Source organism: Bombina bombina, chromosome 5 (genome assembly GCF_027579735.1).
Source record: "Bombina bombina isolate aBomBom1 chromosome 5, aBomBom1.pri, whole genome shotgun sequence".
In the NCBI taxonomy this organism is placed as follows: domain Eukaryota; kingdom Metazoa; phylum Chordata; class Amphibia; order Anura; family Bombinatoridae; genus Bombina; species Bombina bombina.
In genome coordinates, this window is record NC_069503.1 from 22544625 (window position 1) to 22569813 (window position 25189).

The 25189-nt window shown below is 41.6% G+C and overlaps 1 protein-coding gene across 1 annotated transcript in view; it reads left to right on the forward strand.

The window, feature by feature from the left end:
- LOC128661244 (uncharacterized) overlaps window positions 1-23127 on the forward strand; it is an 84587-nt gene extending 61460 nt beyond the window's left edge. The window contains exon 3 of the mRNA XM_053715523.1: window positions 23113-23127. Within this exon, the coding sequence (XP_053571498.1) occupies window positions 23113-23127 (15 nt within the window). The remainder of the gene's footprint in view (window positions 1-23112) is intronic.
- The last annotated feature ends 2062 nt before the right edge of the window (window positions 23128-25189 follow it).

Below are 25189 nucleotides of genomic sequence, written 5' to 3' on the forward strand. Positions count from 1 at the left end.
TAACTCATGCCTAACCTACATACCCCCAGAATGCCAATTGAAGTCCCTAATACTGCCTACACTTACATAATGCCTAACCTACACTCCCCTGGAACACTCCAGCTCACTCCCACATACTGCCTATAGTAAAAAAAATAACTCACTATAATAAATAATACTAAATAATAAACACCTGTATTGTAATTATGAAGCTATGTCACTGAATTGAACCGCGGTCCACTGTTTCTTAAAAGGGGTGCAAATCTAGCAGGGTGCAGGGGAACAAGTCGCCACTTGTTTGGGGGCTACCTTCTGGGACACTTTAAATCCAGTCCTTTCTATTGGATTATTAAAATTTAAAAATGTTCTTGCTTTTGACTGATTTAAATAAGCCAATAGGGATTAACTTATTTAAAATCAGCCAATCAGAATTAAGTGGTACCCCTATATATTGGGGTTCCACGCTTCCATAATTTCAGTCTATGGCAGCAACCACATAAAGATGAAGGCTCGTAAAAGAGAGCTGAAGAAAAGAAGATGCAGAGTGGAGGTGGAAGAGGCCGCTAGATGTCTGCTCCACTGCCTTGAAGGTGGGACCCCGGTGCCAGGTGCTGGGATGAAGAGGGCACCCTCTTGAAGAAGATTGTGGAACAGAGGTGGCAGAAAATGCCGCCAAAGTCCGCCTCCGCAAAGACGTCCCCCCGGCGCCAGAAACCAGTATAAAAAGGGCCTAACATCAGATCAAAAGGATATGGTTTTGCCAATGGTGAATACTCTTATTGGGGTTATCTAAGGCTTTTTTGGGGGTAGGTTTTTTTACTTTTATTTTCTAGGTTAGATTTTTTTTAGGTGGATTTTGTAATTTTGGGGGGTGAGGTTAGTTGTATTATAGATGTTTTTTTTGTAATTTTCTTTTTGCAAAAGAGCTGATCACTTTAGGGCAATGTGGGGCTTGTAGTTTTTTCTCTCTCTCTTTTGATGCTGTTTATTTATTGTAACTTAGATTTTTTATTGTAACTTAGATGTTTGTTAATTAGTGGTGCTAGTTTTGAGGGGGTTTATGTAGGGTTAGATGGCATTTAGGGTTCTGGCGGTTTAATTTAAAATTTAGTTTTTTTATAGATTTTTATTTTAACTTAGGGGGTTAGGTGTTATTTTGCATTTGATGTTATGTGGCAGAATAGGGGTTAATAGTTATTGCGGTGGGTATGTGGCGGCATAGGTGTTAATAGTTATTGCGGTGGGTATGTGGCAGCATAGGGGTTAATAGTTATTGCGGTGGGTATGTGGCATCATAGGGGTTAATAGTTTGTTTATTGTGGTGGGTATGTGGCAGTATAGGGGTTAATAGTTACTGTGGTGGATATGTGGCAGCCTAGGGGTTAATAGTTACTGTGGTGGGTATGTGCCAGCATAGGGGTTAATTGTTACTGTGGTGGGTATGTGGCAGCATAGGAGTTAATAGGATAGATGAGTATGTGGTGGCTTAGATCTTTATTAGTGCAGTGTTAGTTTGTGATCGTCGGGTACTTCATCGTCAATATGGTCTGCAATGCTTGGTGTTGTCTTTAGCCAGCATCTTTGCCCAATGGCGTGCATAGTAAATGCCTCTCAGTGATGCCACTTTGTAGACAGATTCGCTCAACATAGTGGCGGATCCCTTGGAATAGTTTGCTGCCTCGTAGCACTTTTGATCATTGGAGCCATAGGCTGAAGAACATGATGCTAAAGCAGGATATAAGGACATGGTCCAGTCACTGAGTTCAGATATCAGGCTAGGTTAAAACAGAAGAGGAAAAGAAACAAGCAAGTCAATAAATGGAGTAGCTGGAGAATAACACATATATTATAATTCATATTGTTTACTGTGCAGCAGGACAAGTTTAATATCCACATATCTCAGTATAGACCATGACTACCAAGAGTGAGCTATCATCATGATGTTGGATTGTTCTGTGGGCTACAGCCCCCAGTAATAGACTTCTAAGGGGTGAGCTGAAAACCCATGTCGGCTACTGCTCCAACACTAAGCTGAAGGTGAGCTAAACCTCAGCTAAAGTAGTGGAGTTCCACTTGTGAGAATTAATAGTGCTCCTTGCGCTAAAGATTTAAAAGTATACTGTGAGCTAAAAAATTTGAAGCCATGTTATCTTTATCTGTAAACCGTCCAATTATAATACCATAAGAATACTCAACCTGTGCTATCGATAGCGCATCAATTGTAATCAACTCTATAATTTGTTTTACTTTTGTTTTATGTTTCACAAAAAAATAAAAATATAGTTTATGCTTGACCAATCAATTTCTTTCTTTCCTAATGATGGGAGTATATGAAATCATACCTGACAAGTGGGATAAATGTCCTGTCCACCAGGAGAAGGCAAAATACTCAAACATTACAGACCTGTGTCCACCCTGTACTCCCTGCATTCCCCTACCATTGTCAGTTATACAATTGGCAAAGCAGAGACGGAAATGCCAGAAGGAACCAGGCAGATGAAGTACAATCCAGGACATGCCGCCAACTGACTGATGGTTGTCCCAGCTTTATTCTGTTTACTACTCTGACTAGCATCACAAAACGGGAAGATATTTACCTAAGGGTGAATTATATTGAACCACTAAGGCATATCCACCAAAAAATGCTGAGTGTGTTATAATTTTGGGGTAGCTAGGCCTCAGGATCTGTCTCTGGTCAAAAACTTCCTGATGAAGAGAACATTTCCCTGGAGGGAAGCATTGACATTTGAGAGAATACACCTACCTTTTGTTTACCCATGGAATATGAATGGCTGATATCAAAGTCTAAAGGTGTTCTGCCAATCTGAGGATGTGTAATCTGCCCCACCACAAGAATCGTCTCCTGATTGGAGGAAACACATTCATGCTGAGTTGGTAGTGGGAGTGGGCTTCTAGGTCTTAGACCAAGATAAAGCTAGCTTCTAGGAGCATTTTGTTGAAGGTAGATGTAGTCTTAATTGCCAAGTGGAGCCTGGACCTTGCCTTGGACTTTTCTGTGGCAGAAATGTTCTTTTGCTACAAGTCACAGGGGATATAATAGCATCCAAAACTATTTCAAACAGGATTTAACACTGAAAGGGAAGCATCGGAAGCCTGCCATTGGAAACAATATCAGTATACCCTTATTTAAACCATAGTGATTACCTAGCCAAAGTCTTAAAAAGTGAAGAGGAAGAGCACAGACTCAATTCAAATGTAGAGTAAGGATTTTAATATAAATATACACACTAATAGTATCAACTCACAAGATGTAAGAATAAAAGCAACACATCACATAGCATATCACACAGATGTAGTGCTGCAGAATCTGTTGCTGCTCTACAAATAACCGATTATAATATTAATAATGTAGGACTTGTGCCAGATACGTGTAGCCAGACTCCGGTATCCCAGTCTGATGTGGTCCCATACTGTGAAAGGAAATAGTAAGATTTCAATCCGGTATTCAAGCCGTTTTTCATTGCTACTAGGAAGTCCAGTAAGCCTGCTAAAAGATGTTTTCCAAAGGAGCACACACCCTCAGCTCTAACCAATAGAAACCTCACTGCAGACGAGGATCTACGGAAGCCTCACTGGGTCATAAAAGTTCATGTAATATTTCCACGCGTTTTTTTCCGATCAACAGGAATTTCTCAAGAATAGATTCTGGACAGCGATGTGCTCTATACGAAGGGTGATAGATGCACATGCCCCCAGAAAAGAGACAAATCATTGGCGGTTAGAGATAAGGGTAATTCATACAAAGCAGAGTATATTTGCTTTTGCATTTATATGTTTTACTGCCATTAACATTTGTAAAGCTTAGACAACCTTTTAAATCTGGACATTTAACTAATTGGTGTGGAGCACCTTTGGGCCTTTATCCTTGTAAGATAAAAGATTGCATAATGTGTCCATGTATAGGACACAATAGTGCTTCTTTTACAAATTTTAATGGCAGATGTACTTGCCACACAACATATGTGGTATATCAATTAATCTGCAAATGTGGCTAAATTTACATTGGCCGAACTAAAAGAAAAATTAAATACAGATTAAAAGAGCACATTAGAAATATTTAGACCGGGTTTGAAAATCATAGTATATCATATCATTTAAAATTATTCCATAACCAAAATCCTCAGGATCTTAGTATCAAAATTGTAGAATGGATTGCACTGAATGTTTGGGATACAAACAGACTTTTGAAACTTAGACAAAGGGAAACTTTTTGGATTAAAACCCTAGACTGTTTGGAACCCAAAGGGTTAAACATTGAACTTGACATGAAGGCATTTTTATAAATTGTTTCTGAATTTTATCTTATATATGATTATGTTTTTCATTATTATTTTTTGGTTTATGAGTTTCTATTATGAATTTTCGTTGTTGCACATTTTGTACTCTATAAATACATGAATTCGTGTTTTTGTAAATGTATATACTTATGACATATTTTAAATTACTCTTAGAACAATTACTCCATTTGTTTATATATTTATTTAAATGAATTGTTTTGTGTTTTTTAATCTTATCAGATGGTTGTAATATGATAAAAAAAAAAATTAATATACATGAATTGCCATTTGTTGCAATAGAATGTTTAGTGTGTCATGTTGGGGCCAACGTTGCGCTCTGTATGAATTACCCATCTCTATAACCGCCAATGATTTGTCTCTTTTCTGGGGGGCGTGTGGATCTATCACCCTTCATATAGAGCACAGCGCCGTCCAGAATCTATTCTTGAGAAAGTCCCGTCGATCGTGTAGAAATATTACATGAACTTTTATGACCCAGTGAGGCTTCCGTAGATCCTCGTCTGCAGTGAGGTTTTGTTACAGAAGCATTAGTTATTTTGTTGTGAAGAGCTTATTTCCCAGCAGCAATGCCTGAACCAGCAAGCCAGCGCCTAAGAAGGGCTCCAAGAAAACCGTAACAAGTATCATTTCATAAAGAGTTAACTCTTTTTTTTCAGCTTTTAGAAACTATTGCCTAAATACACATTTTTGCTGGCCTCAGCTCTAAGTTTAGGGATAACCAATCCCATTGTCTAATCACCTCTGGAGCCAGACTGCTAATTGATAAGATGAACTTGTAAACTTGTTATCTTAAGTACTGTAATCCTATTGTGGCCTGTCAAAGGACAGTGCTCTCTATCTAAATGTGTGATGGGGGATTTTGTGCTTCCCCCCCCCTCTCCCCCTGGGAGTGCCCTGTGTGCATGTAACCTTAATAAAAAGCAGGCTGGGCATCCCAGTGCTGAGTTCTTGTTTGACCCTCAATCGCAGCGTTGACTCGTTTTTGTGGGCAGAAGGGTATCCTAGCTGTACTACAGCTAAGGGAGATTATTCTATATTTGCGAGACTCATATAGAATACTATGGAAAGCAGCTTCTCCCCTCTTTAGCAATAGGGATCCAGGCTACTAAGCGGTCCATCTCTCAGCGAGACTAAGGGTAACCGTAACATTTGGCGGCAGCGGCGGGATTTTCCTGGATTTCCTAGGAGAGGTACAGAACGGATGGAGAGCGCTTACGAAAAATTGAAGCGTACAACCCTAAAGGATTTACTTGAAAGCAGAGGGGGGTACACCAGCAACCGGCCGAGGAGAGAGCTGATCGCAGAATTGAACGAACTGGATCAGAGCTTCACAATGGTGGAAACACCGACCACGATTAGTGACGAAAAAACCAGGATTGTTCGGGAAAGGCTCTCATTATACGGGCCGAACCCCTCCATGGAATTGGTACAGCAGTTGATGGCGGAGGCGGACGAGGATATACGAGAGACTCGAGCCCACGAACTCAACCTAGCGAACGCACACCGCAATGCTGTAGCCCCGCAGGTAATCATCCCTGTCGAAAATGCTGGGAGGCCCAAGATACCCTATACAGCATTTCGACCCTTTCTAGAGAGCGAGACAGGGATTGATGAATATTTGGCGGACTTCGAAAGGCAATGTGCCCTGCACCAGATTCCCAACAGAGAGTGGCCCACGATATTGTCTGGGAAACTATCCGGGCGAGCCCTGGAAGCCTTTCGTACTCTGGGTGCTAAGGAAGTGACACAGTATGAGCTAGTTAAGGAGACACTGTTGCGACGGTACGCTGTAACTCCGGACATGTATCGCCGACAGTTTCGGGGCACGGAAAAGAAGCCTAACGATACCCATATGGAATGGGCGCACCGAATGCGGAGAGCGGCAAATCACTGGCTGAGCGGAAGTAAAGCGGTGACTGGGGAGGAAATTTTACAATTGTTTCTCTTAGAACATTTTTATAATGGCATGGAACAGCAAGGGAAGGAATGGCTGCGAGACAGGCGGCCTTCTACCTTAGAAGAAGCAGCCAAATTGGCCGATGAACATTATGACTCCCGTCTTCACGAACCCATGAACTACCGAGCTCCAGCACGGGTCGAACCCAGAGAGGTTTACCGTGCACCCCCTCGTGCTGAATTCCGAGCCCCGGTGCCCACAGGGCCCGTCCGACACTCAGGACCACCCAATAACAGCTCTGAGCATCACAGACCGACTTGCCACCGATGCAAGCAACCAGGGCATTTCATGGCTAGCTGCCCCCTTAATACGCACCAGACACCCAGGAATTACAATTACCCCTCTGGGTCCTATCGTCCGGCCCGGGTCCTCTGTGTTAACCAAGAGGCCCCTATGGAGGGATATGTGGGGCCGCTTCACGAGGCAGACCCTGTATATGCTGCCTCAGATAACCGCCAGCACCATCGGCAGAGGGTATGGCTCGAGGGGCGATCTACCGAGGGATTGCGAGACACAGGGGCTACTATCACGCTGGTACAGAGTCATTTGGTGCCAGAGCACAAGCGATCCGGACAGACTGTGGCCGTTAGAGTGGCGGGGGGGGATGTGTACAAAATTCCAACAGCTAAAGTGCATCTTGATTGGGGAGCGGGAAAGGGGGCTGTGAACGTGGGCCTAATGGATAATTTACCTGCCGAAGTACTACTGGGCAACGATTTGGGCCCCATGACTTCTGCCTATGCTCCAGTATGCAACAACGAGGCGGACCCAGTGACTACACGGGCCCAAGCCCGGACGGAGCGAGAGCTCTCACCCGTGCGGGAGACACAGGTAAGACCTACCCCGACCTTGCCTGACAGGTTAGGCCCCATACCCTGGGACACCCCAGATGCTTTCGAGGCAGAGTCTAAGACTGACCCGACCTTACAAAAGTACCGGGAACGAGCAGAGACCGGAGGGGGCGGGGCAGATAACGAAACATTCTTATGGGAAAAAGGGAAACTATACCGCTGGACAGAGAAAAGGGGACAGCGTAGGCGACAGCTGGTAGTGCCCCACAAATACCGTCAAGAAATCCTCAAAATAGGCCACGACATCCCCTTAGCAGGCCACCTAGCCGTTACTCGTACCCTACACCGCATTACTCACACGTTCTTTTGGCCAGGGGTGCACGCTGACGTTAGAACTTACTGTAACACCTGCGATGTGTGTCAAAGAGTAGGAAGGCGAGGCGATCACCCTAAAGCCCAGCTAGTAAATATGCCCATTGTAGAGGAACCCTTCAGCCGGGTTGCTATTGACCTAGTGGGACCACTGGCTACCCCTAGTCCCTCCGGTAAGCGCTACATTCTTACCGTAGTGGACTACGCTACCAGGTACCCAGAGGCTGTCGCCCTATCCAACATACAAGCGGATACTGTAGCGAATGCACTAGTACAGGTGTTCTCCCGGGTAGGATTTCCAAAAGAAATCCTATCCGACCGAGGCACCCAATTTACGGCTGAATTAACCCAACAACTCTGGCAGGTTTGCAAAATTAAGTCCCTCCTGAGCTCCCCATACCACCCCCAGACGAACGGGCTGTGTGAGAGGTTCAATGGGACCCTCAAGCAAATGCTCAAGACGTTCACTCAGGAATACCGAGACTGGGAACGCTTCCTGCCACACCTCCTATTTGCTTATCGGGAGGTGCCCCAGGAAACGACAGGGTTCTCTCCCTTCGAGTTGCTCTACGGAAGAAAGGTACGGGGACCCCTAAACCTGATCCGGGAGCACTGGGAGGGAGAGATGGAGGCTGACGGTGTCCCCATTGTGCCATACGTGCTGGAACTCAGGGACCGAATGGAGCAATTAGCCAAATCCGTGCGGGCTAATCTCCAGTTGGCCCAGAGAAGACAGAAAGTATGGTACGATCGGGGGGCCCAAAAGAGAATCTTCACCATAGGACAAAAGGTGTTAGTACTTAAGCCGGTGAAGACAGACAAATTGCAGGCGTCCTGGCAGGGTCCCTACCAGATCGTAGAGAAAAGGGGAGACACCACTTATGTGATAGCTAGCTGCCATGACAACAATCTTAGAAAGACATTCCATGTAAACATGCTCAAGGAATATTTTGAGCGACCAGAGAACGTGACGGCCGTATGTTGTTCCCCTCAGGAAGACCCCGACAGTTTACCCATTCCAGACCTATTAGAAAAGAGTCTCCCCACAGGTATAGTGGCGCAGGTTCAGATAGGGGACCGACTTAGCCCCACTGAAAGGGAGCAGCTCAACCAACTCCTCCAGTCCAAACACCTCACCTTCTCCCCGAAGCCAGGGTACACTACTTTAACCACCCACCAGGTAGATACTCCGGGACAAGCTCCCTTGCGCCAGGCTCCGTACCGAATCCCCGAAGCAGTTAGGACAGGAATGAAGAAGGAGATCGATGAGATGCTCCAGCTCAGGGTAATTGAGCCCTCCGATAGTCCATGGGCCTCCCCAGTTGTCTTGGTGCCCAAGAAAGATGGGACCACCCGGTTCTGTGTAGACTATCGGAGGCTCAATGAAAATACCGTGACGGACGCTTACCCTATGCCCAGGGTAGACGAGCTACTCGATCGTATAGCCAGGGGAAATTACCTGACCACTATTGACCTCTGCAAAGGTTACTGGCAGATTCCCCTGGCCCCGGAGGCTATCCCCAAGTCGGCATTCGTCAACCCATTCGGCTTATATCAGTTTAGGGTAATGCCGTTTGGGATGAAGAATGCCCCAGCTACATTCCAGCGCTTGGTGGATAGGCTCCTGGATGGCTTCCAGAGTTTTGCTTGCGCCTACCTGGACGACATAGCGATCCACAGTGAGTCCTGGGAGGACCACTTAGCTCATGTGGGAATGGTTCTGGATCAGATCCGGGCTGCTGGCCTGACTCTGAAGCCAGAAAAATGCCACTTTGGGATGGCCGAGGTACAGTACCTGGGTCACCGGGTGGGGTGTGGAAAGCAGCGACCAGAGCCGGCCAAAATAGAAGCTGTCGCCAATTGGCCCACCCCCATCACTAAGACTCAGGTCCTAGCCTTCCTGGGCACGGCAGGGTACTATAGACGGTTCGTACCAGACTACAGCACACTTGCCAAACCCCTGACTGACTTGACCAAGAAGAACTTACCTCGACAGGTCCTGTGGTCTCCCCACTGTGAAACGGCTTTCCAGGCTCTCAAAAATGCTCTAATTAACGCTCCTGTCTTGGCGGCCCCAGCCCTTAACAAACGTTTTATCGTCCATACAGACGCTTCCATGTTCGGGCTGGGAGCTGTCCTCAGCCAAGTAGGCGAAGATGGAGGGGAGCATCCAGTTGCCTACATCAGCCGGAAGCTCCTGCCCCGCGAAGTCAGCTATGCAGCGGTCGAAAAGGAGTGTTTGGCTTTGGTGTGGGCATTAAAGAAATTGACTCCCTATTTATATGGTCAGGAGTTCACTCTGGTCACCGACCATAACCCGTTGGTGTGGCTGAACCGGGTCTCTGGAGATAACGGCAGGCTATTACGTTGGAGCTTATCGTTGCAACCCTTCAATTTCACCATTACTTACAGACCTGGGAAACAGAATGGCAACGCCGACGGGTTGTCCAGACAAACAGACCTCAGCCCTGCATAACCAGCGGTCTGGACAGCCTTAGTCTGCCCCGAAAAGGGGTCAGACCGTGTCTGCCAGAGTGTTCCACAGAAAGGGAGCACTGTTACAGAAGCATTAGTTATTTTGTTGTGAAGAGCTTATTTCCCAGCAGCAATGCCTGAACCAGCAAGCCAGCGCCTAAGAAGGGCTCCAAGAAAACCGTAACAAGTATCATTTCATAAAGAGTTAACTCTTTTTTTTCAGCTTTTAGAAACTATTGCCTAAATACACATTTTTGCTGGCCTCAGCTCTAAGTTTAGGGATAACCAATCCCATTGTCTAATCACCTCTGGAGCCAGACTGCTAATTGATAAGATGAACTTGTAAACTTGTTATCTTAAGTACTGTAATCCTATTGTGGCCTGTCAAAGGACAGTGCTCTCTATCTAAATGTGTGATGGGGGATTTTGTGCTTCCCCCCCCTCTCCCCCTGGGAGTGCCCTGTGTGCATGTAACCTTAATAAAAAGCAGGCTGGGCATCCCAGTGCTGAGTTCTTGTTTGACCCTCAATCGCAGCGTTGACTCGTTTTTGTGGGCAGAAGGGTATCCTAGCTGTACTACAGCTAAGGGAGATTATTCTATATTTGCGAGACTCATATAGAATACTATGGAAAGCAGCTTCTCCCCTCTTTAGCAATAGGGATCCAGGCTACTAAGCGGTCCATCTCTCAGCGAGACTAAGGGTAACCGTAACAGGTTTCTATTGGTTTGAGCCCAGGGTGTGTGCTCCTTTGGAAAACAGCTTTTAGCAGGCTTACTGGATTACCTAGCAGCGGTGAAAAACGGCTTGAATACCAGATTGAAATCTTGCTATTTCCTTTCACTGTATGGGACTACATCAGGCCGGGAAAACCAGAGTCTGGCTACACGTATCTGGCACATCTGTGTGATACACTATGTGATGTGCTGCTTTGATTCTTTTAAAATCCTTACTCTACATTTGAATAGAGTCTACGCTCTTCTCCTCTTCACTTTTTCAGATTTTTTGGTGGGTCTTCTGGAACTACCCTTTTAAGAGGAGCAGTCAGACTTTATTTTTCTGGACTGTGAGTATTGGATTTGACTGTAATTGGATACATCTATTTTTCTTTTTCCATGGGAACATTGATCTCTCATGCGATAAAACATTTATAACCTCACAAGGTTTTTTATATTTGCCAAATATCTTTAGGATTGGTTACCATTGTTTTTATTGTTGTGTTTTATGTTTATATTCATAGGTTTGTATATATTATATATACTCCATATACTTCTCTCTAATTTATATTTTGCACACGTTTACAGCGCTACTCTGTGTATTTTTATACATCATTTTCTTGTCTGTGTAATACCTAACCAAAGCAATTCACAATTTTTTTTTTTAATGAGCCAGACACAATTTTGAATATCCTTCAAGGATACTTCTGTTGAAGCTACCTTAGAGAGTCTGTAACACCAAACTGACACAGCTGTCGTAAATTCCACAAGTTGAAAAGAGCATATATGGAAACCTTCAAAGTTCCTGTCCATTGGGTCTAAAAAGAAGGTGCTAACCTGTAGAGGGATCGTAGCCAGTCTGAACAAAGTGGAGATCTCTCCATCCACCATATGGACTGTCTCCTAGACTTCCACATTAGAGGCTATTAAAGGAAACATAGCCTTAAACTTTTAGTTGATCTAAAAAACCTGCCCATCATGTTTGCTGTGCACTGGTCTGGAATACTAGAAAACTCCACCACTTCCAGCAAGGTTAACCCTTTCCTTAATACAGAGCATATGTGCTCTAGCCTGAAGATTAACACTGCATTCTCCCCCACTGTAACATCTGGGGCACCCTCTGAATCACGGATTGAATCCACATCTGAGGAACAGTCTGTATCAAAGGTTCCCCTTTTATTCCTTAGTTACCTGGATTACTCGCTATCCATAGGTGATACAGGGGAAATTGTTCATAAGGAAAAGATAGGAGCCATAGCAGAGTGAATACAATCCCTACATCTAGGGGACTGTAACTCAGAAAGCAACAGACCCCTGGTTACCATGAGGGATAAGTAACACACTAGATCCCTCTTTAGGGTTAGACCAATGCTCAGCACAGGAGTTAAGAAGCTCAGAGAGGGCAAACATGGTAGAACATTTAGAAATTATAAATAAATTATAGGGGCTTATGTGATCAGCAGATCTACCCTCCCCTAGAGACCTGAGTACCACTGCCCTGCTGCATAGCAGATATAGAAGGGAGGAAAATGAAATATGTCTGAGGCTCAAACCCACTAGTGGGAGAAGCATAACACTAAACTTGCACAGTGAAAAAAGCAGCTATACAACCCTGATATACGTGCACAGAGTAAAACACACGGCCCAAAAATAAAAGCACACTATACAGGTTCAGCATGTAGATGAAAATCCCATAATGCCACATATTGTGCTCATTCCCCTAACCCTTTGCTTTCCTGTCCAGCTATGCAATATCCTTTGAGGACCCGGAGCCCAAAAATAAGTGAAACATAAGTATGCAGCTTCTGAAAACACTGGTGTAGTTTACAAGGTCTCTTTAAGAGACAATACCTATATTTTGCCAGATTAGCTAAAAAGTGGCAAAATGTGTTTAATGCCCTCAGGATAATAAGTCAGTGTGTAGGCCTGTAGGTTTGTACTTACCTGTAACATCTTTCTTTATACACCACATCAGCTGTACAAGTCTGCATCAAGTAGAAGGGCCAATCCACAGATTTGCAAGCAGAGTTCCAAGGAAATCCAAGGAAGAGTACACTGTAGGCCAGAAAACTGGTCGATAAATCCACATTTACCTGTGGTACAGTGACATTTTGCACTAAGTGAAGATCATTCACTTCCTGACTGCATTTCTGTTTACCCCTCTGTCCATGAGACACTATTAAAATGGATAATGGTTCTCATATCAGTCCGAGAACTCAAACATTGTCATAAACTGGAGCACTTTAAAGTTTCACCTTCTCCTGCTGGAAGCAATGCTGTAACCGAGGATGGTGCAGTAATGGTGAGCGTATAGGGTGGAGCAAAGCTCTAGAATGAATAGGTGTTTTTGCCTCCCACATTAAGGCCTCTAGTTATCAAGTTCTGTACTTACCTGCATTCGACGGCCCCAATATGCTCGCCTATGTTCGCCTAACATCGCTGACGCGGACTTGAATACGCTCTCCAAAATTATCAAGAAAGCTGTCAAAAAGCCGTGCACCAAGTACGGGGCGATGAGCAGCAGATTGTTAGCTAACAGTCATCGATCTCGCTGCTCTTCGGCTTTTTCCCAGCTTTATTGATACCCTGTCACTAAGCACTCACACTATACTATACAGTTTAACCCACTAAACCACCACTCCCGGAGCCCCCCACAACTAAATAAAGTTCTTAACCCCTAAACCGCCGCTCCCGGACCCCGCCGCACCTACATAAAGTTATTAACCCCTAAACCTCCACTCCCGGAGCCCACCACCACCTACATTATACATATTAACCCCTAATCTGCCGCCCCCTATACCGCCGCCACCTACATAAACTTATTAACCCTTATCCTACCGCTCCCGGAGCCTGCCGCAACTAAATAAAATGTTTAACCCCTAAACCGCCGCTCCCGGAGCCCACCCCCACCTACATTACATTTATTAACCCCTATCCTGCCCCCCCTACACTGCCCCACCTATATTAAACTTATTAACCCCTATCCTGCCCCCCCTACACCGCCGCCACCTATATTAAACTTATTAACCCCTAAACCTAAGTCTAACCCTAACACTAACACCCCCCTAACTTAAATCTAATTTAAATAAATCTAAATAAAATTACTATTGTTAACTAAATTATTCCTATTTAAAACTAAATACCTATAAAATAAACCCTAAGATAGCTACAATATAATTAATAATTACATTGTAGCTATTTTAGGATTTATTTTTATTTTACAGGCAACTTTGTATTTATTTTAACTAGGTACAATAGCTATTAAATAGTTATTAACTATTTAATAACTAACATATAAATACATTAAAAAAGCGCCCCAAATTCACAAACTATTTTTCAATATAAATGAATGACACATAAAATTTGCACATCAAATAGTATCAATAAAAGGATATATGTCTGTAGATAGACTGTCACAGGCTAGGAGGATCGCATAGGTCACATCAAAGGGTTGCTGCCACCATATAAACACAGTTCTGGTGACTGGATGAACTAAAAGAATGGACAAAAAGAGAAAAACAGGGCACAACCCCTCTAAGTGCAATATGTTAGTTAAAACACAAATATTTATTCAAATCACAAATTCCCACTCACAAAGTCGAACCTCAAACATATGAGGTATGATATGCGCACTGGGGAACAGATTGTAGGTCTCTCAAGGCACAAACACACTGCAGCTTGTTCTATGAAGCTCACTCAGTCTGGAGGTCCGGTCTGTGTATATCTCAAAGTCCGTGGCAAACAAATTCCACTTAAACAGTCCCAGTTTTACCTTAAATCCTCTTACTGTCCCCAAATGTCATGAATGCCATTCCATAAATGCATATCATATCGTAGATGTAAAGCACAAAAGTCTTTATAAATACCACCACGTCTAATCCTCAAACGGTGATCACACAAGTTGATAAGCCGGCTGCTTGTGGATACTGGGTTCGGTAAACGTGATGACGTAATACGGTGGGCGTGGCCTTTAATAACTACCTAGCTAAAATAAATACAAAATTACCTGTAAAATAAATCCTAACCTAAGTTACAATTACACCTAACACTATACTACAATTAAATAAATTAAATTAATTAAATACAATTACCTACAATTAACTAAAATTAACTAAAGTACAAAAAACAAACACTAAATTACAGAAAATAAAAAATAAATTACAAGAATTTTTAACTAATAAAACCTAATCTAAGCCCCCTAATAAAATAAAAAAGCCCCCCAAAATAAAATTCCCTACCCTATACTAAATTACAAATAGCCCTTAAAAGGGCTTTTTGCAGGGCATTGCCCCAAAGTAATCAGCTCTTTTACCTGAAAAAAAAAGAAATACAACCCCCCCAACATTAAAACCCACCACCCACACACCCTACGCTAAAACCCACTCAAACTCCCCTTAAAAAATAAAAAAAAACACTAACCCCCTGAAGATCACCCAACCTTGAGCCGTCTTCACCCAGCTGGGCCGAAGTCTTCATCCAATCCGGGCGATATGGTCCTCCAGACGGTCTGAAGTCTTCATCCAATCCGGGCAGAAGAGGTCCTTCAGACGGGCAGAAGTCTTCATCCAGGCGGCGTCTTCTATCTTCTTCCATCCGACGAGGAGTGGGTCCATCTTGAAGCCATCAGACGTGGAGCATCCTTCCAGCACGACGACTACTCGACAAATGACGGTTCTTTTAAATGACATCATCCAAGGTGGTGTCCCTCGAATTCCGATTGGCTGATAGGATTCTATCAGCCAATCGGAATTAAGGTAGGAAAAATCCGATTTGCTGATGCAATCAGCCAATCGGATTGAAGTTCAATCTGATTGGCTCATCCAATCAGCCAATAGGATTTACCTTGCATTCCATTGGCTGATCAGAACAGCCAATAGAATGCGAGGTCAATCCTATTGGCTGATTGGATCAGCCAATCGGATTGAACTTCAATGGAAGAAGATAGAAGATCTTCTGCCCGTCTGGAGGACCTCTTCTGCCCGGATTGGATGAAGACTTCTGCCCATCTGGAGGACCTCTTCTGCCCGGATTGGATGAAGACTTCGGACCGTCTGGAGGACCACATCGCCCGGATTGGATGAAGACTTTGGCCCGTCTGGGTGAAGACGGCTCAAGGTTGGGTGATCGTCAGGGGGTTAGTGTTAGTTTTTTTTAAGGGGGTTTGGGTGGGTTTTAGAGTAGGGGTGTGTGGGTGGTGGGTTTTAATGTTGGGGGGGGTTTATTTCTTTTTTTCAGGTAAAAGAGCTGATTACTTTGGGGCAATGCCCCGCAAAAAGCCCTTTTAAGGGCTATTTGTAATTTAGTATAGGGTAGGGAATTTTATTATTTTGGGGGGCTTTTTTATTTTATTAGGGGGCTTAGATTAGGTGTAATTAGTTTAAAATTCTTGTAATTTATTTTTTATTTTCTGTAGTTTAGTGTTTGTTTTTTTTGTACTTTAGTTCATTTTAGTTAATTGTAGGTAATTGTATTTAATTAATTAATTAAATTTATTTAATTGTAGTATAGTGTTAGGTGTAATTGTAACTTAGGTTAGGTTATATTTTACAGGAAATTTTGTATTTATTTTAGCTAGGTAGTTATTAAATAGTTAATAACTATTTAATAACTATTCTACCTAGTTAAAATAAATACAAACTTGCCTGTAAAATGAAAATAAATTCTAAAATAGCTACAATGTAACTATTAGTTATATTGTAGCTATCTTAGGCCTAGATTTGGAGTTTGGCGGTAGCCGTCAAAACCAGCGTTAGAGGCTCCTAACGCTGGTTTTAGGCTACCGCCGGTATTTGGAGTCAGTCAGGAAAGGGTCTAACGCTCACTTTCCAGCCGCGACTTTTCCATACCGCAGATCCCCTTACGTCAATTGCGTATCCTATCTTTTCAATGGGATCTTTCTAACTCCGGTATTTAGAGTCGTGTCTGAAGTGAGCGTTAGAAATCTAACGACAAAACTCCAGCCGCAGAAAAAAGTCAGTAGTTAAGAGCTTTCTGGGCTAACGCCGGTTTATAAAGCTCTTAACTACTGTGCTCTAAAGTACACTAACACCCATAAATTACCTATGTACCCCTAAACCGAGGCCCCCCCACATCGCTGCCACTCTATAAAAAATTTTTAACCCCTAATCTTCCGCTCCGTACACTGCCGCCAACTACGTTATCCCTATGTACCCCTAATCTGCTGCCCCTAACACCGCCGACCCCTATATTATATTTATTAACCCCTAATCTGCCCCCCCTCAACGTCGCCTCCACCTGCCTACACTTATTAACCCCTAATCTGCCGAGCGGACCGCACCGCTACTATAATAAAGTTATTAACCCCTAATCCGCCTAACTCCCGCCTCAATAACCCTATAATAAATAGTATTAACCCCTAATCTGCCCTCCCTAACATCACCGACACCTAACTTCAAGTATTAACCCCTAATCTGCCGATCGGAGCTCACCGCTACTCTAATAAATTTTTTAACCCCTAAAGCTAATTTTAACCCTAACCCTAACACCCCCCTAAATTAAATATAATTTTATTCTAACAAAATAAATTAACTCTTATTAAATAAATTATTCCTATTTAAATCTAAATACTTACCTGTAAAATAAACCCTAATATAGCTACAACATAAATTATAGTTATATTCTAGCTATTTTAGGATTTATATTTATTTTACAGGCAACTTTGTATTTATTTTAACCAGGTACAATAGCTATTAAATAGTTAAGAACTATTTAATAGCTAAAATAGTTAAAATAATTACAAAATTACCTGTAAAATAAATCCTAACCTAAGTTACAATTAAACCTAACACTACACTATCAATTAATTAATTAAATAAACTACCTACAATTATCTACAATTAAACCTAACACTACACTAGCAATAAATACATTAAATACAATTCCTACAAATAAATACAATTAAATAAACTAACTAAAGTACAAAAAATAAAAAATAACTAAGTTACAAAAAATAAAAAAATATTTACAAACATTAGAAAAAAATTACAAAAATTTTAAACTAATTACACCTACTCTAAGCCCCCTAATAAAATAACAAAGCTCCCCAAAATAAAAAAATGCCCTACCCTATTCTAAATTACAAAAGTTCAAAGCTCTTTTACCTTACCAGCCCTGAACAGGGCCCTTTGCGGGGCATGCCCCAAAGAATTCAGCTCTTTTGCCTGTAAAATAAAACATACAATACCCCCCCAACATTACAACCCACCACCCACATACCCCTAATCTAACCCAAACTCCCCTTAAATAAACCTAACACTAAGCCCCTGAAGATCTTCCTACCTTGTCTTCACCTCGCCGGGTATCACACCGATCCGTCCTGGCTCCAAAATCTTCATCCAAGCCCAAGCGTGGGCTAGACATCCATCATCTGGTGGCTGAAGAGGTCCAGAAGAGGCTCCAAAGTCTTCATCCTATCCGGGAAGAAGAGGCGATCCAGACCGGCAACCATCTTGATCCAAGCGGCATCTTCTATCTTCATCCGATGAGGACCGGCTCCATCTTGAAGACCTCCACCGCGGACCCATCTTCTTCTTCCGACGACTTCCCGACGAATGACGGTTCCTTTAAGGGACGTCATCCAAGATGGTGTCCCTCGAATTCCGATTGGCTGATAGGATTCTATCAGCCAATCGGAATTAAGGTAGGAATATTCTGATTGGCTGATGGAATCAGCCAATCAGAATCAAGTTCAATCCGATTGGCTGATTCAATCAGCCAATCAGATTGAGCTCGCATTCTATTGGCTGTTCCGATCAGCCAATAGAATTCGAGCTCAATCTGATTGGCTGATTGAATCAGCCAATCGGATTGAACTTGATTCTGATTGGATGTTCCGCGTCGGCGGGATGAACATGGATCCGGAAGAAAGAAGATTGAAGATGCCGTTGATAGAAGACTTCAGCCGGATCATGGACCTCTTCAGCTCCCGCTTGGATGAAGACTTCAGCCGGATCATGGACCTCTTCAGCTCCCGCTTGGATGAAGACTTCAGCCGAATCATGGACATCTTCAGCCCCCCGCTTGGGCTTGGATCAAGACAACGGAGGAGCTCTTCTGGATCGATTGGTGAACCTGGTATGGTGAAGATAAGGTAGGAAGATCTTCAGGGGCTTAGTGTTAGGTTTATTTAAGGGGGGTTTGGGTTAGATTAGGGGTATGTGGGTGGTGGGTTGTAATGTTGGGGGGGGGGGTATTGTATGTGTTTTTTTTAAAGGCAAAAGAGCTGAATTCTTTGGGGCATGCCCCGCAAAGGGCCCTGTTCAGGGCTGGTAAGGTAAAAGAGCTTTGAACTTTAGTAATTTAGAATAGGGTAGGGCATTTTTTTATTTTGGGGGTCTTTGTTATTTTATTAGGGGGCTTAGAGTAGGTGTAATTAGTTTAAAATTGTTGTAATATTTTTCTGATGTTTGTAAATATTTTTTTATTTTTTGTAACTTAGTTATTTTTTATTTTTTGTACTTTAGTTAGTTTATTTAATTGTATTTATTTGTAGGAATTGTATTTAATTTATTTATTGCTAGTGTAGTGTTAGGTTTAATTGTAGATAATTGTAGGTAGTTTATTTAATTAATTTATTGATAGTGTATTGTTAGGTTTAATTGTAACTTAGGTTAGGATTTATTTTACAGGTAATTTTGTAATTATTTTAACTATTTTAGCTATTAAATAGTTCTTAACTATTTAATAGCTATTGTACCTGGTTAAAATAAATACAAAGTTGCCTGTAAAATAAATATAAATCCTAAAATAGCTATAATATAAATATAATTTATATTGTAGCTATATTAGGATTTATTTTACAGGTAAGTATTTAGCTTTAAATAGGAATAATTTATTTTAGTTCATTTTTATTTTAGTTCATTTATTTCGTTAGATTTAAATTATATTTAATTTAGGGGAGTGTTAGTGTTAGGGTTAGACTTAGCTTTAGGGGTTAATACATTTATTAGAATAGCGGTGAGCTCCAGTCGGCAGATTAGGGGTTAATGTTTGAAGATTGGTGTCGGCGATGTTAGGGAGGGCAGATTAGGGGTTAATACTATTTATTATAGGGTTAGTGAGGCGGATTAGGGGTTAATAACTTTATTATAATAGCGGTGCGGTCCGCTCGGCAGATTAGGGGTTAATAAGTGTAGGCAGGTGGAGGCGACGTTGTGGGGGGCAGATTAGGGGTTAATAAATATAATATAGGGGTCGGCGGTGTTAGGGGCAGCAGATTAGGGGTACATAGGGATAATGTAAGTAGCGGCGGTTTATGGAGCGGCAGATTAGGGGTTAATAATAATATGCAGGGGTCAGCGATAGCGGGGGCGGCAGAATAGGGGTTAATAAGTGTAAGGTTAGGGGTGTTTAGACTCGGGGTACATGTTAGGGTGTTAGGTGCAGACGTAGCAAGTGTTTCCCCATAGCAAACAATGGGGCTGCGTTAGGAGCTGAACGCGGCTTTTTTGCAGGTGTTAGGTTTTTTTTCAGCTCAAACAGCCCCATTGTTTTCTATGGGGGAATCGTGCACGAGCACGTTTTTGAAGCTGGCCCCGTCCGTAAGCAACGCTGGTATCGAGAGTTGAAGTTGCGTTAAATATGCTCTACGCTCCTTTTTTGGAGCCTAACGCAGCCATTCTGTGAACTCTCAATACCAGCGGTATTTAAAAGGTGCGGCCAGAAAAAAGCCAGCGTTAGCTACGCACCCCTTTGACCTCAGAACTCTAAATCTAGGCGTTAGGGTTTATTTTACAGGTAAGTATTTAGTTTTAAATAGGAATAATTTAGTTAATAATTGTAATATTTATTTAGATGTATTTAAATTATATTTAAATTAGGGGGGTGTTAGGGTTAGGGTTAGACTTAGGTTTAGGGGTTAATAACTTTAATATAGTGGTGGCGGTGTAGGGGGGGCAGGATAGGGGTTAATAAGTTTAATGTAGGTGGCGGTGGGCTCCGGGAGCGGCGGTTTAGGGATTAAACATTTAATTTAGTTGCGGCGGGGTCCGGGTGCGGCGGTTTAGGGGTTAATAAGTTTAATGTAGGTGGCAGCGGTGTAGGGGGGCAGATTAGGGGTGTTTAGACTCAGGGTACATGTTAGGGTAAAAAATAATAATAAGCAAAGTCACACTTGCAGTTAAATGGAGTAACACACAGCACTTCAGTTATTGGCGGACAGAGACACCGGTGTACTCCAAGTACAAACTCCTCTCTTCACCTGCCACACCGCTAATAAACCCCCTCACAGTGTTACCTGACTTCGGCAGTAAATCACTGTATCTCTCTTCTGGGGCGGCTTACTTTGGTTCGGCAGAGATGGTGACCACGATGCAAACGGGATCATCAACCTCTTTCTATTCCCCGGCGTTGCCAATAGCGGGTGCAGGACTTACTCCCGGAAGTGACGTGGGTGTCTTCGGTCTCCGTTTCAGCTCCGCTCTCTCCTGAATATCCGATCCAGGCTATGTAGGTGAATATTATAATCATGCTTAAACTTGCATATTGGGAGAAAAGAGCAGGGGCTCCTCACAACCCTCGGTAGTAGCAATGAAAAAAGAAAAAACAGTCCCAAAAAAAGTATGCTATAATAAAAAGCGTATACTTTATTCCATATTTTAAAACAGCATAGAATTCAAAAATAAAAGTGAAAGAATAGGTCTAAGAGACCTATTCTTTCACTCTATGCTGTTTTAAAATATGGAATAAAGTATACGCTTTTTATTATAGCATACTTTTTTTGGGACTGTTTTTTCTTTTTTCATTACATGTTAGGGTGTTAGGTGCAGACACTTCCCATAGAAATCAATGGGATATCGGGCAACAGTGAACATGAGCTTTCGCTGCTGTTAGACTCCCATTGATTCCTATGGGATCCACCACCTCCAGGGTGGCAGATTGAAAACCAGGTACGCTGGGCCGGAATAGTGGCGAGCGTACCTGGTCTTTCTTTGATAACGTCCAAAAGTAGTCAGATTGTGCCGAACTTGCGTTCGGAACATCTGTAGTGACGTAAGTATCGATCTGTGTCGGACTGAGTCCAGCGGATCGTATGTTACGTCACTAGATTCTACTTTTGCCGGTCTGTAGGGCTTGATAAATATGGCGAATCAGCCACACCACAAATACGCTGCAGAATTCCAGCGTATTTGCGGTTGACGGCTTGATAAATAGAGGCCTAAATCTTTTTCTGGACTCTCACTGTCTTATGAAAGAAAAAAGATTATGAAATAAAAAGTCTATGTTTAGAAAAGTTGAATAGATCCTTTTTTTTTTGTTTTTTTAGATTTTACCAACTTTTTTTTTTATATATAGTCTTTTATTGAGGATTATTAAAGACACAAAACAAAAGAAAAACATTTTGACAGCATAAAGACAAATAAATCTCAATGATGCTACCAACAACTGTACTGTCAACATAAAATGATAAAATGCAGCATAAAATTATAATCAATTTTATCTAAGTAAAAACCTCATTTTATATATTCATATAGCCCAGTATAAGTAGCTATTATCAAGGCCCCAATTGGGCCAACTGAGGCAGAAAGAAATCTAATTAGCTACAGTTCTGACCTACAAGGTTGTATTCTTAAGATTGCTATGGGTCAGTAAAGGTTTTATATTGGGTGATATAGTTAGAATTATTCTTCTTCATCCTTTAATATAGAGGGGTATAAGTAAATGAAGAAATATTGATATCAGTTATGAATAAGCATGTAATCCAATGTATTAATTGACCCATTACAATTGGAGGTCTTGTTGTATAAATGTAAAGTGAGTAAGGGGGAGGGAGTTCAGCGGGTAAGCCCCGCTATATGAGTTGGATGGATGTAAGGTACTGAGATATAGTACGTAAATGCATTAGCAACTGATGTTTAATATGAAATATATATATAAAAGGCTAGTACACTAATAAAGGCAGTCTGAGATTGAATCTACAGGGTGGCTTCATACAATCTAGATGTAGACTACAGCTTAATTAGAGGGTATCCCCTTCTGATCTATAGTGGTCATTAATTGAATATTCAATGTGGGGTAACCTATAGTCTGCATAATGTGAAATGTACACCTTGTGCTGATAGAATTGCTAGTGGTGCAAATGTACATGGGTGCATGTAAAAGCAAGTATACAGGAGTACATAAGAGTTGCAGTGTAGGATGTAGATCCCTCTTAATACGGATCAAATTATAGTAGGTAAAGCTCTATTGGCAAGAACAATAGATACCCTTTTTTTTTTTTTTAATATTTTTTATTAAGATTCAGTGACTAGCAATACAAATAATGCAATCCAATACAGAATATGTCAAAATTAAAGATTATGTCTCCATATACATCAAATGTTAATTGAACAGACTGTATGTAGAAATATAGCTGAAACAAGAGACCACTTTTGGACCTCCCATTGTCAGAAAAACCAAAAACAAACAAAGCTCTAGGAGACTGACTTGGATATTGGGGGACGACTCATGCATCCCTATGATGAATCTTAATTTTCTTTTTTATAGGATGTTCATAATTAAACATTCACTTATGTTACTTAACATTATAAATATAATTCAATAACATATCCATTAAAAGCATGCCATTCTTGAATTCTAGTAATCTGGAGCATAAATATAATCTACATTCTTAGTCAATATAATATCATATCGACACAACAAAAGTAGCTGGGCTATTAAGAGTGTTATCGTAACTGATTTAAGAACGTAGGTCAAACCGTGAATTACAATACAAATGGACAATGGAAGATAGACATACATGAACCGCATAGGCAAATTTCTATCGGATATATTTTCCTTTGCCTACAAAGTAGGTCCAACGGTGTATGGGGGTGGAGTTCTTATATATGTAATATGGAGCTAAAAGCTAGTGTGATATAGGTTTGCAGATCATAGATTATATAAAAGGCAAAATACAGACCAAAAAATTGTATCAGATATGTAGTATATGTCCCAAACTATATTGTGACATATAAAATCATAGACAATATGGGTCCCAAAAACTATAAAAATAGTACCTAACTGTAGTAGGGTGTAGGTCATCACATTGGGCTAGCAGACTTTGGCATGCCAGAGTGCTCAGAAGAAACTTACATAATGAGAACTATGTGAAGACCTGTATTAGAACAGATCACCATATTCTGTCCCTCTGCTTTGCTATATAGTAGTAGAATTGGTTTGCTTATTACATAAGATGGACATATCAATTGCAATGCCTACATTCCCACTTGATTGTAAACAGAAGGACTAGTTTAACAGATTAAGAAACTGTCACAAAACTTTCAGCACTCATAATAGCCATAAAAAAACAATGTAAACCTATATAACATTTATAACAGCAGATCAACTACTCTGAACTACACAAAAAGTAGGCATATATATGTACAGTATATACTGGAACAATAAGTCTATAGGGGTATCCTGTGGATCCAGTTGGGGACCATTATATTGGTAAAGTGGGATTAAATATCTTGTATTCAGGTGTTCCATTTGATTGCAGATCATCTAACAGTCTATAAGGACAAGATCCATTGTGCAGAAAAACAGTTAACCTATTCATATTATTAGGGGATGTCCAACTATGAAACATGGAGCCAACCAGTGCAATAAAATTCTGTCCTAGGGGCATGGGCCCTATGCCCCAGAACAAAGGATATATAGTTCACCTCACTGGCTTAACATGGGCTGTATAATACAATCAATATGGAAATATAGCTAGTACATAAGAAATAAGGCCTTGGGACTCATACGAAATAGGGTATATTAGTACATCATAAGGGAGCCACTCCATAGGTATATACTAAACTAGAGAGGAACCTAAGCACTATACTAATTGAGAACAGAATTATACCTGACATAGTTTCCCTGTCAATATGGCGGCCTGAAGTAAGAATGTAATAGAAGATATATAAAGGAGTAAATAGCCTAATTCAGAATCCTTAAACATTAAGCTATGTTCAAATTTACCTGGGTTAAAACTTTATATAATAACAATTAGGGTACGAGATTGTTACGGTACCAACAGGATGCCAAGGGTTAACACCAGATGAACAATGTCCTGCATAGGGAATCAGCAATTCACAACCCAGCCAGTTTTCAGGTTTAAAACAGAATGTCATTTATTAAAAGGCTGTGCCTAGTATTTATGCAGGTCTGACCCCCCAGATGGGGGGGGTTGAAGGAATGTTGTAAATTACATGGAGGGACAACACCCTTTTACAGGCCACATAGATTCACATTACTTTACTTAGGCAGATAACAAGTTAAACATAAGACACAATGTAGTCCTTATCACCAACAGTCTGACTCTGGAGGTGATTAAACAATGGAATGTTTATTACTTAAACGTAATTATAGCACACAATAGCTGAGGCCAGCAAACCTGTCTTTAGAAATTAGCTTCTTAAAGCTAAACACAGTTAACTCCTTCAGTCCTGACAGAAGGGTCTGTCACAGAGATTAGTCTTGTAGGATACATATTGTATACTAGACCTAGCACTTTAAACATAGAACATAAAGATAAGGACGGAGCAAACAGATTCAAAACCTTCATGAAGTTGAGTATCTCAGTAAGCATTACTGA